The sequence below is a fragment of the Prunus dulcis genome, chromosome 8 (assembly GCF_902201215.1).
Source record: "Prunus dulcis chromosome 8, ALMONDv2, whole genome shotgun sequence".
Lineage (NCBI taxonomy): Eukaryota > Viridiplantae > Streptophyta > Magnoliopsida > Rosales > Rosaceae > Prunus > Prunus dulcis.
Window position 1 is genome coordinate 6,744,976 of NC_047657.1, and position 14,304 is coordinate 6,759,279.

General features: G+C 36.7%; 1 protein-coding gene across 2 annotated transcripts; it reads right to left on the reverse strand.

Annotated features, from left to right (window-relative positions):
- Nucleotides 1-749: 749 nt before the first annotated feature.
- On the reverse strand, nucleotides 750-10,378 carry LOC117637211 (potassium transporter 7). Of its 2 annotated transcripts, XM_034372050.1 has the most exons (10): nucleotides 9,662-10,376; nucleotides 7,167-7,395; nucleotides 6,743-6,991; nucleotides 6,498-6,548; nucleotides 5,340-5,600; nucleotides 4,009-4,061; nucleotides 3,755-3,869; nucleotides 3,300-3,554; nucleotides 1,877-2,399; nucleotides 750-1,724 (listed from the first exon to the last, which is right to left on the reverse strand). In XM_034372050.1, the coding sequence occupies exons 1-10, from the start codon at nucleotides 9,935-9,937 to the stop codon at nucleotides 1,184-1,186; spliced, it is 2,553 nt and encodes an 850-aa protein (XP_034227941.1). In that variant the 5' UTR covers nucleotides 9,938-10,376; the 3' UTR covers nucleotides 750-1,183. The 2 variants fall into 2 exon arrangements, with proteins under 2 accessions (XP_034227941.1, XP_034227942.1); XM_034372051.1 differs by lacking the exon at nucleotides 3,300-3,554 and having other exon boundaries at nucleotides 1,184-1,724; nucleotides 9,662-10,378.
- Nucleotides 10,379-14,304: the final 3,926 nt, after the last annotated feature.

The window sequence follows — 14,304 nt, forward strand, 5'->3', positions numbered from 1 at the left end:
TGGAGGATGGTTTATGGAGATGGAAGTTAATAAACAGTTTCAAAGCCAATTGGAAGCTACAGGGATGATTCTGCATGTATTTCCTTTAGGCTCCGTTTGGTTCACGGAATGAATTTGAGGGGAATCATTTCCCATGTCATTTCCCAAGGGAAGGGATAAGAAATGGAAGATTCATTTCCCACGTTTGGTAATGCTGGGAAAAAACGTGGGAATGGAATCTGGAGATAACACTTTATTTCCTTTCCCATGTTTGTTTTGAATAGGAATGGAAAACAATGTTTGTATAAATTTTAAATTATACCCGTATTAAATTAAATAAAAAAAGAAATGCATTTAATTATATATTGTAATTCTAAATTGTTAATGGGGACAAAATGGTCATGAAAAATGTGTATTTAATGTTGATTCATTTCCCCCAAGTTTTCCATAAGAAGAGAAAATAAAACCCAAGTTAGGAGGATGACTTCACTTTCCCCCCTACTTTCCTATGGGCCAGGCAACGATTTTCCATGTCTGGACTTACCAAACATAGGAAAGTAATTTTCCATGAACCAAATGGGGCCTTATTGTGTTTTTCTTTTATTAAAAATTGCGGTCAATATAATGTCTTGACATACGGGATTTGATGACGGTAGGTGGCATAATACTTAATGGGAGATGTTATTTTTTCTTTGGAGCTAATTTCAATTTCCTTTTTAGGTCTATAACAGAGAGAGAGAGAGAGAGAGAGAGAGAGATGAATAGGAGAATGGTAATAAAGTGCGTAATATAATTTTCAATTTCCTATCATGTCTATACAAGTTATATGAATGCCAATCCAACAATAGTCGATTCAATGTCAAAACAATTGGATGTGGAAGGAAGGATGTGCATTATAAATCACATTCACATAACTTTGACATCGTAATTACAGTACACTTTCCAAATGCATAACCGCAAAAATCGATGCATGGAAGACAAGCCAAGGAGTACAAAACTTCGGAGATGTGACATCCTCAAGGATTGGAGGACCAAAATGGCCAACAATCAAATAGGGAGGGCAATGAAATTCCAGAAGCTCATGGTTTTAAATTGCAGCAACAAGTCGTGTGCCTCATCAATCTTCCATAACACCAGCTGCGTTCGTGTCTCAACTCTGGTGTAGAAGTTCAGATTTGCCTTATTTTCGTAGCAAAATCGCCCTTCAAACCATATATGTCATCCCAACCTGCATTAGATGCGAATGGGGCACGCTCAAATTGGCAATCCCCCTCCTGCAATTTTTTCTCAAGAAGGCGTAGAAGTAATTGATGATTAACTTCTTAATAAACCAGGAATCTTTCCTGGCCCTAATATCCCCGTGACCAAGAAGATAGACAACCCCCGATTCTTTGGCCTTGCGTATAAAAGATAGTTCCCTCTCAATACTCTGCTCAGCATCATAAGCTGTCTGGTCTGCAGGAGGCCCTGGCTTCACCTCCTCTGATGTGCTTGCTTCTGATATAGGCTCACTTGACTCCTTGTACTCAGCCAGGAGAGGAACACCAAGTGAGTAGACACTTCCGTTGGGAGCTATGAGAACTCTTGAGCACGAAGTCACGTCCTCAGAGTCTATATCACCATCATCCCCATCACTCTCTAGTGACCGCTCCTGAGCTTCCCGACGAATGAATTTCTCAAGGCTCTCAATTAGTAGCTGTTCAAATGTCTGGTGACTTTCTTTACGAACATCCTTGTAGCCATACCTGTTGAAGTTATGACATCAGACAGGGAAGGCAACTAGACAGAATAGGATGAAAAGGCAAACGAAGGGAAAAACACTCAGCTCTAAATTTTGCACAAGATTCAACAAAGGCAACACTCAACTCTCCTAAATTACAGGTATTTAGCATCTTACCTGGCAATGCAACGAAATATGTGGTAGTTTTTTGGGCAGACACGCCGGAAAAGAAACCTTTCACTTTGAGGCACTACAGGAACTGGAACATACTTTATACATACAAATATGATCATCGAGTGGATTGCCGGAAGTGTGGTTAGAAAATGGCCAAAAATTGCTGGTATTCCCTTCACCAACTCATTATAAAGCAAGCCAATTCCCGGTGCTCTGATTGTCCCAAGATTGCAACCCAATTCCCGCATCAAATCCATTGACAGCTTTTGCTTGACTTCAGTTTCATACTTAAGCTTGCTTCCATAGTTCCAGATAAACATTATAAAAAACATAATTATGGCAAAGACCAAAATTATCCAACTTCCATCTCCCACACTCCACAAAACTGACGAGAAAAAGGTCAATTCCAAACCCAGGAAAATTACTATGAAACTCAGCACGATGATAATATTTATCTGCCATATAAGAAGCATAACAATTGTTACTAAAATGGTCGTCATCATCATCACTCCTAGCTCAGCAATGCCTGTAGTAAAAGAGGGTCATTATCAAGAAATTAAAAACCTGTATATAAATTGATTTTATGCAAAAATTAAGTTCATCCATGGATATACAAGAAACACAATTGATGGTAACTGTTGAAATTATTCATGAGAACGTATATAAGTTATTTGGAATGTCCTAAGAAGTTAAGTAGGACTGACCTATAAGGTTCCAATTTAGAGAGAATAAATTTTTAAATGAGCTAAAAAAACCGAAATTCACCAAATACAAAAAGGGATATTCCATGGAGTTTAGATGGTATATCCATAAAAGATGAAATAAGTAGTATGCAATGCATCTAACAAAAAATAACAAAGGCTCCTAATTAGTACAATTGTTGTTAAACATAAAGAATTTTAAACAATAAAATATTATAACAGATGCAAATTTGCACATCTTAACGGATTATTGATTTTATTATCCACTATAATTTTCTTTAATAAAATTCTAAATTAAGGAACTTGATAAATTTTGAAACGCATGATATTTGCTCTTCAGCATTAAAATATAAATAATCTAATTGAGGGACTAGAGTAAACAACAGAAGAAAAAGGATAACTTTCTTATAAAAATAAATAAATAGCAGAGAGGGGATAGCTTTAAGACAAAATAACAGCACACACACAAGCAATAAGAAGAGGAGGCTAGAGTGTTGAAAGAAAACTAAGTTGTCTAGGCAAGTGTAAATATTGGTGACTACTACAAGGTGCAAAACATTTCTTCAGATCCTATACAAACCTTAACAGTCAGTTAATGGAAAACAAGTCAGTTTATAAGACATCTACAAGTAACCCAAATTTAAAACCTTAGAGTTCGTTAACAAACAAAGATCAAAGTTGAACAAGAAATGAGACTAAATACTTTGGAACATAATGAGTATTACCATATGCATTTCCAATCTCATCAATGCTTGAAATAGTGCAGATAGACACCAGGCAAACTACCAGCAAAAACCAATTCACGACAGGGATATAAATTTGCCCCATGAATTTCCGGGAGGTATGTATGATTTTAAGGCGAGGGAAACAACCAAGTGCCATCGATTGTTTTATGCATGAAAATGTGGCCGTCGTCATTGCACGACTAGCAATCAATGCAGCAATGTTAGCAATGAGGAACACAGGCCAGAAAACACCATCTGCAGACAAAGACATGGTATGATTTCTCCAGAATTAACTTCCATCTGGAACTTATGCAAATACAATGTTCCAAAATGCAAAGGGATATTAAATGAGTAAATAACATATCTAAGAATTAGTGAACAAGTGTGACTCCTGAAAAATTCGCAGAAAGTCCAAACAGATGACAAATTCAAGGGAAAAAACCATTGAAGCTTACTTGGAATAGAAGAAAAGAAAGCTTGTTCAGCTCCATCTGGGTTCTCCATAAGGTATGCAGCTTGACCCAAATAACCCAACATAAGGCATGGCAAAACAAGAAGCACAAACGTAAGCTGCAAAGAAAAGGTACCCAGTAAATTAATTAGAATTGAAGTAATGCGAAGGCCAACACCATAGGTTGAGACACTTTGATGTATCATAAAAAAATGTAGAAAAATTTATCCAAAAACCACTTATTTCTACATTCTTTACCTGGACTGATCGAACAGAAAAGTAGCAAAGATCCGCAAACATTGCCTCAGAACCTGACACATACTATGCCATCAATAACAATAACACACAAATATGTAGTTGACAAAAATGAATAAATAGGTTCACAGTTCATCATAAATCATAAAAGACACAAATTAGAATCGCATTTGCATAATAAGCTTAACACCTCTATCAATATTCACCATTTGCATATACCTCTTTTCCTTCTTTTTCTTTTTTCAAAAGAAAACACAAGAATGCAAGCTAAGGGATAGAGTTGGCAGAATTTTTTTTTCTTTCATTAAAAAGGAACAAAACCATTCAGCGGAAAAGTTGTCCACTGGTCTACTAGGTAGAAGACGCTAGCTAAAGAATTAAAGAAAGACTGCAAAGCATAGCTAACCAACAAAGACATATTGCAGCAGACCAACAAAAACTGGTTTACAGCAGAATTCCAATCTAGCTCGAAAAGAACTATCCTTCAATTCTGAAGATACCAACACCTACCCAACTTTTTCCACCAAAAAACTTCTACCTCTCACACAATAATGCAACACACAAAGCTGGAGTCGCCCTCACCCAACTCAAATGGGCCTCCCTAAACACTCTTCTCACAAGGTCAAAGCAATAGGACAATGGAGCAACAGGTGACCTGAACTCTTCTCAACAGCACTTTTGCACAGCACCAGTGGGTGGAGAGACACCAATAAAGGCCATCTCCTCTGAACCATATCATGAGTACTCACCCTACCATGAGCCATAATCCAGGCCAACACCCATAACTCACGAGGTATTTTGGCCTTCCAAATTGCACTGAAGGGAGAAAGAAAAGAGTTACCCATAATTTTTTTTGGCGTAAGATTTAATACTCCCAAAGACTCCAACGTTCATACCCTTTCTATCTGTCCTAGATTGGACCAATAAAGCATTCTATAAGACCGCCAATAACTCTGCTACCTAAGGCACCAACACTCTAAAATCAATCTAGGTAAGGTGGTAGAATTTTCAGTTCACCATAAAACATTAATGGATTTGTTTCCTGACCAAGTCACATTGTGAGGGAATACAGACATTAAGATAATTTGTATTTGTTTTTTTTTTGGGTAAGAAACAGAAATTTTTTTATTAAGGAAAATTATTTCGGGTTGAAAGTAATCCACTCATATGCTAAAATAAAACAATAAAACTCATAAAAGAAAAGGGAAAAAAAAATTAATTACACAAAATAGTAGACCAAATTTACAAGTGGAATCAAGGTTGCAAACATTTACAAAGGACAAATATAGCAACTCTCACGCATCCCCAAAGTCCAAGTTTTCCAGATTGATTACCTGTAGCGCACAGAAGACAACCCCCAAGAGAATACCAAGCCTTAGTCGAGTTCCTCTTGAAGAAGTAATAGATGTGAACAGGATTGAATGCCTTCAACACACTGCTGTCATATTTAACAAGGTTGTAAATCCCAATGCCCCCAAGGGAACAAAACCATATGAATAAGGCAGGGCCTACAGCCAGTCCAACTTTACTTGTCCCGAATTTCTGTACACTGAATAAAATTACAAGAAAGGCAACTGAAATCATCACCACTTGATCTGCACCCAAATTTAAGAAAAAAGGATAGTAAATATTAAATAGTAGGTCACATTAAAACAACATAAGCAGCTATCATATGTACAACGATGAAATAAAAACCCAAGAGTGAGAGAGAGAGAGAGAGAGAGAGAGAGAGAGAGAGAGAGAGGAGGGGAAAAGGAATAGGAAACAAAGATTTTCTACCCAGTTAACCACTTCAAAAAACTGCTTTCATGAGATGAATCATGCATGATTTGGTCAAAACTTAGAACCATGTGTATATACGAGCATGTTGAGCTTTGAGAAATCGATACAACACAACAGAGGAAGCCCTAAAGGCAGATATAAGAGGTAAAAGGAACCAAAAATAAATAAGATATAATAAACAAAATTCTCAAATTTATAACCGCCAGTAATTACTTAACCATCAGACTGGAAGCATTCAGGCATGTCCTGATGCACGTGCTAGAGAAGCACACCAAGGCAGGACTTACCTAGAACAAATTTAAAATGGTACTACAGACACACTATTTACACTTTTACTGCTGAGAGACACACAAAATGATAATACTTCCTTTTGCTAACCACAAGTCAAACTGCACAAAGCTACAAGTAACTCCGGTTCGATGAGGAAAAGAGAAGAGGTCATATTCATGCTTCACATCAGAGTTGCACACTAATTACACTTTTAATGCTGAGACACAAAAACAAAAGGTAGTACTTCCTTGTGCTCACCACAAATCAAGCTGCATCAAGCTAAAAGCAACTGTGGTTTGATGAGAGACTGTGTAGCCCCTCCAATAGAATCATAAATGTAAACTGGCAACTATGGTCACATATCAACCCCCCACCCAAAAAATAGTAAAAACAAACGCAAAGACAAATTTGTGAGACTTGCTCAACAGCGTAAACAATACCTTGCTTAATTGCATCTACTCCAATCTTTAGACCACTAACAGCTGACACTACTGCATTAAGAAGAACAAGAAAATTAAAAAGCAAACACAATGTAATACAAAACATAAAAAATTTATGCAGACCCACTCTTTGCAATTTAGAGCAATACATCCAGAAGAACCGCTGCAGTATTTCTTCATTTCATTACATCAATAGTAGGTTGATCAGTTGCAACAACAAATAAAATAACAGATTGTGCAAATACCTGACATAGCTGGGGTAACAACCCCATCAGCTATCACCATAGCAGTACCAGCAAGCACTAATGTCAGAAGAAGCTTTTTCAGAGTCAGAGAAGCCTCGAGCCTTTCCTTGATTTTTAAAGATCTCTCGAGTTCAGGAGATGGCACCTTTAGCCTGAAACTTGATATCCGGGCATCTGACGGAAGCTGGTTTGGAAGAAGACTGACCTTAGCATGTCGACAGATCAATGAATACAAAGCAAATGTACCACCTGGAAAATAGCCATAAAATGGATAATACACATTCAGGCAAACATTTTCTTTAGTACTACATACATAATAGGTAGGTTTGTATTGAGAGAGAGAGAGAGAGAGAGAGAGAGAGAGAGAGAGAGAGAGAGAGAAGATGACAGAAAATGAAGGCTTGATTTACGACGTCTGGCATACCTTCACCATCATCATTAGCCCAAAGAACAACCAGCACATACTTAAGCAGGGGGATCAAGATTAAGGTGTATAGGACTAGTGACATTGCTCCAATAACATCCTCATTTCCATTAATTGGTGCCTTTTTAAACATGACACTGAAGGCATACAATGGACTTGTTCCAACATCACCAAAGACAACCCCAAGGGTCTGAAAAGCAATTATTATTTTCCTTCCAAGACTGAAATCCTGCAATTAAATATACTTATTATTAGAAGAAATTCCAATCACAATATTTGTGCCCTATGCAAAGAAAGCATACATCTCCATAATTCAATAGTTTAGCTTTCAGTATCATTAACTCCTTCCCTTGAATGAAAAATAAGGTTAGCAAAAACCAAATTCTAAACATAAAAGAAAAGAAGAAGAAAGAAAGAAAGAAAAGGAAAAAAGCAACACGGGTAAAGAAACAAAAAGGAAGATACATGTTCCAAGAAAAGAACTCTTGTATCAAGGTTCCCTCTTTCAGTACAAAATTCAAGTCCGATTTAGATGAACCATATCTATCTATGAAGTCATATTAAAGAAACTGGATACTTTCACCAGGATGAACCGTAAGGCAGATGATGAAGTACAAGGAATACTAATCTATTAATCCATATTGGATAAAACTGCACACTTTATCCAGTGGCCGCAGATAAGGCAACTGGATTAACTGTTTTTGTGAAGCACAATTGAAAGTTACCATCAGTTGCCTACGTACCTGTCCAACGTGAATTTTTTTTCTTTTTTCCATAGGAACATAATTCATTAAAAAGGAATGGAACAAGTCGTCCATCTGACTAGAAGATACAAGCTAAACAACGCAACAAAGACTGCAAAACATAGCTAAGCAACAAAGATGCATGGCAGCAGACCAACAAAAGCTAGTGTACAGAAGAATTCCCATCATAGAATATATAGTCCAAGGTGAAAATTCATCATACTGGTTGGTTTATAATTACAATCTAAGTTTAAATATTACCATCTTCCGAACATGAAAATGCTAAGTTGCTGAAAACCTAAAACTCCACCTCCTTCATAGATGCACAAGTTAACATATGACTTAAAACATTATAATGCTAATCCTCCCAAAATCAACTGACAGCAGCATGCCAATCAGAATGAAGAATGAAGAAAGCACAATCTCTAAATACAGCCACTACACCAATGGCAGCAAGGAATACCAAAAACCTCACACCCTACATCTCCTTCCCTAACTTTTCCTCAAATATTCGAGAATTTTTTTCAGAACAAACCAACCAAAAACCCAGGCATAACCCTGCACTTCCACCAAACTTTAGCCTTCTCCCCAGAAAGCACAATGTTATGCAAATAAAATGATATAAAAGAGGCCAGGACACCAACCACAACCTTACCTCTCCAAAGAGCTTGTCTTGCCTCTCCTAAGAGCTTGTGCCACAATCCAAGAGCTACTGGACAAAGTAGAAATACATTTTCTACTCTTTTCTCGCCAATAGAAAACTAATTTGGTCTCCTACGTTGGATAATACCAATAGTATTGACCCTCCCATGACCAACTACCCAGTTACTTGTACTTTACTAGGTAACTTCACCTTCCAAAACAATCGGGATTGTTTAAAAAATGCTTCCTTTTAAATTAATCTAAAATCATTACTTTGAGGAGAAGAATGGGTTGAGCATAGATTGTGTTCCCATAATTGTGAACTTGTTTATCATTTTAACTACAGTATAAGTGTTATTAGCATTCTATTTTATTTCATGTGGAAGGTTCTAGCAGAAGCATCACAAAGTCGGGAATTATGATGACGCAATATATGTTCAATCTATTGTTCTTGTCAATGTTAATGAATTCTTCCCCCTCCCACCCACCTGACACCCCCCCAAAAAAACACAAACTTTATCTATATTACCACCGTTAGAACATCCATTACTAATGTTTGCCTTGAAGAAGCCACTCATGCCATCCTCATGACCTCTTAGTTAAAGAAGAAGAAGGGCAAAAAATAACCTCACAACCCCAAAATGTATAAGACACAATAGGCATTTCATTTATTTATTTTATTTTCTTAGCACTAAATCCTTCAGGAAATACAGCTAGCCAAAAGGGGAAATCAATCACACAAGTAAGAGTTAAACTCCAAGCTGAAGAGTGACAAAATCTTAAAGTGAATTGGATGCTCGCTTCAACATAAACATTGCTAAGACATTTCAAGCAACATTCACCAGAACTAAAATAATTTTTAAAACCCAAAAAATAAAAAAGGGCAGCTTCACAAGTACGTGGATCCGTATTGTTCCAGCTAGATTCACATCAGATGTCCAAACCAAAATATAAATCAACCAAAAAGCAAAGAAAGACCGATGTATACAATAAAACACTATAGGGAAGTAAGAGAAGACAAGCATTGATTTCTAGTTCATGCAAAGCAATGCCAAAAGAGCGATGCTACTGGCACTGAAACCAAAATGCAAATCGTAAAGCTTGAAGCACCTCATATTCGTTTCGCAGAGCGCCGGGGACCTCGAGCGCTTCGACGTCAAAGGAATCGATGCGAGGCCCAGTGCGAATCAAGCGCTGCTCGGCATTGTCTTCGTCTTCATCGTCCTCCGAATCCACAACCGTCCGATGCCTCACATCGTCCTCTGCCTCCTCATCGTCGACCTCGGAGTCGTCCTCGTCCTGAAAAACCCACCGCGAATCGATGGAGTCCATGGATGCTAGTCCGCCATTGATCTCGCCCCTCTCGAGACCTTCCTCCTCGGCCATCGACGACAACTGTCAATTTTATTTTATTTTGGTTTTATTTATTTATTTATTTTTTGGGCCTTTCCTTTAAATTTTGGTATTAAGAATACTAGAGTGGGATTTTGGCTGGGTGGGTGTTTGGATGGGAGGAAAGTGAAGGAAAATTTTAGGGTTTGGCATAAGAAAATGGGAGAAAGAGGGAGAAAAATTTCTAGGATTTGGTAAATGGAAATGGAAATGGAAATTGTTGGAGATTTTGTTTATTTCGGGCAAAATATGGGGTTGAGCTTCAACATCTCACGCTCGCTGTGCTGCTCGCTCTATCTCTCTTTTGTTGCTCTTGGCGTGTCCGATCCGGCCCGGTGGTCCGAACCGGTTACAATTTGCTCTCTGTTTCGACACGTCAGACCGGTCCAAAGAGAGGAGCCCTGGAAAGATCAAATGTTCGACTCCCAAGAGAGACCAGCTTACGACCTCACTGGTCAATCAATTCGATCGTTTTTTCCTTTTTGTTTTTGCATTTAAATCATAAAACAAGCCTCTTGGCACATTTTTTGTATTTTTTGTATAGGTTTTTAATAAAATTTTCATAAGTAATGTCTTTTAATTAGGCAAATATAAAGAGATTTCGAGCCTCCGCATTTTATAACAGACATTCAAATAATCTAACTATATAAGACATGACACATAAGCAATATAAATATTTAAAATTGGTTTTCTAATAATTTTTAAAAAAAATTAACAATATTAATATTGCTAAAATTGAAAATAAAACAACCACTCCCTTTCAGCGAAAGGTGAGGGGAGAGAAGGTGCTGCAAAGTTTTGCTGCTTGCACCATTGTTTTTCTTTGTTTTTTTTTTTCGGGGATTTATATCTCGCTTCCAACATACCATATCATTGTTCAAAAATTTCAACCTTCGCCCGCTGCTAGTTTCTTCATAAAAATTTTGCTTATGGATGATTTGCTCTCTCAGCAAGCTTTTTCTTTTCGCCTCTATGTGGTCACTTTGTTGTTCAACTATTGAGTATGAAAGGTCGAGGAAAAGGGGGTTAGGTAGGGGAAGCGAAAGTTGTCGGGACAGGGGTGGGAGGTAGGGGACGCTAGTATGGCGGTTAGGTGGCGTTGGGGTGCTTAGGGGTGGTTGGGATGGGGTATAGGGCCTGAGAGGGGGAGTTGGCTTTCTGGTTTTTCCAATTTTGGATATTGTGACTTTTTAATCTTATTTTTATATTTTTAATTGAATTTTCAACAAATTTAAATTATAGATTTTGTAAAGTTTGCAGATGTGTCATGTCTCAAATGATTTGATTATTCCAATGGTTCAAAAATAGCGAAATACTCGTGAACAATAACTACATGTAAAAACTCATGATCCAATATATATAAATAAAAAAAACTGAAAAGACAATTAAAAAGAGAGAAATATGTGGGGAGTGTGGGGAGGGCAGGAAATGAAAAAAAGGAATGTGTCTGAATTGGTGAGTAACTACTTATATATATATATATATATATATATATATTTTATTTTATTTTATTTATTTACAATTTAGCAAATTAAATTTTTACTATTTTGCCCTTATTATATTAAATTGTGGTGTTCTAACATTTCTGTTAAGCAAGGGTATTTTAAGGGGTTTTGTAAGTTTCACTTTTAAGGCATTCTGTTATATATATATATATATATATATATATATATATATAGTCCCTTTCAGTTGAGGGATCCCTCAAATAGTGTTATTTGAGGGATGGGGCGCTCAACCGTTGGATCTGTTTTAATGACATTGTGTGGCTGAGATTGAATTACATCTTTTAACCCATTTTCACACTCCTGACCCACCACAAACTCCACTTACTCTTGGGAACGGCGTACGCTGGGAAACCAAACGTCTTTCTTCTTCCTCCAACGCTTGGAGACCTTTCACGCATACCAAACGACATGGAGAAGAAGACTCACCATCATCAGTTGAAGAAGAAGACCCACCATCGTCAGTTGAAGAAAGACCCACCATCTATGCGATATAGGTATGCTATCATGTGTATGAAGTACAAAATTTTTTGGATGAGTTCTGATATGGTTTTAATGGGTTTGAAGATCACTCCTCTAGATTTTTAATGATTTTTTAAAATTTTGGAATATCATGTGTCTGAAGTACAAAAAAGCATATTCATTTAAAATTTTTGGATGAGTTCTGATATGGTTTTAATGGGTTTGAAGATCACTCCTCTAGATTTTTAATGGTTTTTTAAAATTTTGGAATATCATGTGTATGAAGTACAAACATGCATATTCATTTAAACAATAGATGGTTGTTCTAGCTTGTCCATCTTATTCATTCTGCAGACTTGTGCTCGATGTATATTATTAAGGTCATTCTTCGTTCTCGGGCTTTTGCTATGGGTGGCTTGCTGTTCAATAGTTACAGAAAGCATACTGATTAATTAGATGATTAGATGTTGTCTGATAAATCAATTATACCATGGTTCTTCGATTTGGAGTTTTGTATCCTGAGTTTTGATATGGATTTTAAGAACTCATCAACAATTCTACAACTTTTTTTTTTTATTGAGTACTGTAGTTTTGTAATTTTCCATCAAACTTGTGCTTTCAATGCACCATTCAACATGGTTTGTGTTTCTTGTGATTCTAGGCTACTTATTTTTTATTTTTTTTGGAGTACTGTAGTTTTGTAGTTTACAATTAAACTCTTTCTTTCAATGCTCCATTCAACATGGTTTGTGTTTCTTGTGATTCTTGGTTATTGATTAATCTACCTCGGGTTTGCCATAAGGTAATTGATCTTCACTTACATAATATATTTGCGGTAGAGTGGGTTTTCTTGTCTTTTTTTTTTTTTTCTCTTTTCTTAATCTAGTCTTTTGGATTAAGGAAAAAAAAAAAAAAAGAGACAAGAAAACAGAATTTCATATACATATAATATATTTTTTATCTACTCTTAATTGATATTTGAGAAGAAAAAACATAATGTCATATATATGTCCATGTTTTGTGATTAAAGTGTATCTGTGCATGTTCTATGGTTAAACAGATTTGCTCACCTATTGTTCAACTATGGAAGCTAATAATGGCATATTAGTTCACATGGAAACTGATTCAGAAACAAATCCTTCCGTATCAATTTTCTATCCTCAAGTAATTGGTGAGCTCACTCCCTTCCAAAGTCAACAATTTGAAACATTAGAAGTGTATGACTTTTACAATCAGTATGCAAGGGAAGCAGGGTTTAGTGTTTGATCATATTCTAGTAAGAAGAGTAAAGACGGAGAGGTCATACGAAAAGAGTACGTTTGCAATAAAGAGGGAAGTTGGTCAACTGAAACAGGCGGTGTTGTAAAAAGGCATCGTGGAGTAGGCAAAGAGTCTTGTAAGGCACAGCTAATAGTTGTTAAATCAAAATATGGTGGATACGTAGTCACCATATTTGATGAGGCTCATACTCATCCATTGACAACCCCACGAAGACGCCACTTATTAAAGTCTCATCGTCGAATTTCTGGTGTTGACCAACTTGTAGCACAACAACTAATATCCGCAAATGTATCCACACACCAACAATATGACATTCTAGCAATGCAAGCAGAAGGCATTGAAAATGTTGGTTTTACTCAACAAGATATGTACAACTCCAACAGAGATAGACGTATGAAGATCAAGGGTCATGATGGAGAAATGTTGTTTGATCATTTCATGAATGAGCAAGAAAAAAATCCAGGGTTCATATTCAAGGTTGAGACAAATATTGAACACAAGATTACTTGATGTTTTTGGGCTGATGCAATCTCTAGGCAATCGTACAAGTTTTATGGTGATGTGGTTATCTTCGACGCTACCTACACCACCAATCGATATTGTATGATCTTTGCACCAATTATGGGAGTAAACAACCATGGTCAGACAATTATTTTTTCCGGGGCATTCTTAAGTGACGAGACTGCAGGCTCTTTCATTTGGTTGTTTAGAGAATTTTTGAGGGCTATGCCAGGTAATGCTCTAAAAATTATTATTACTGATCAAGATCCAGCAATGACAAAAGCCATTTCAGAAGCTCTTCCAAACACATTTCATAGGTATTGTAGCTGGCATATTTTGAATAAATTCTCTGACAAGCCCGAGTGTACTCTTCACTATCAACAATTTGGAGAATGTGTTTGGGATTCTGAGAGTAGAGATGAGTTTGACTTGAGATGGAAGAGAATTGTTGAGAACAGCGGGTTAAATGAAGATACATGGTTGCAATCAATATTTAATATTCGATCGAAATGGGTGCCAGCTTATGTGAACCATATTTTCTCATGTGGAATGTCTAGTAGTCAGCGAGCAGAAAGTGGGCATGCATTTTTCAAGAGGTATGTATCAAAAAACAAT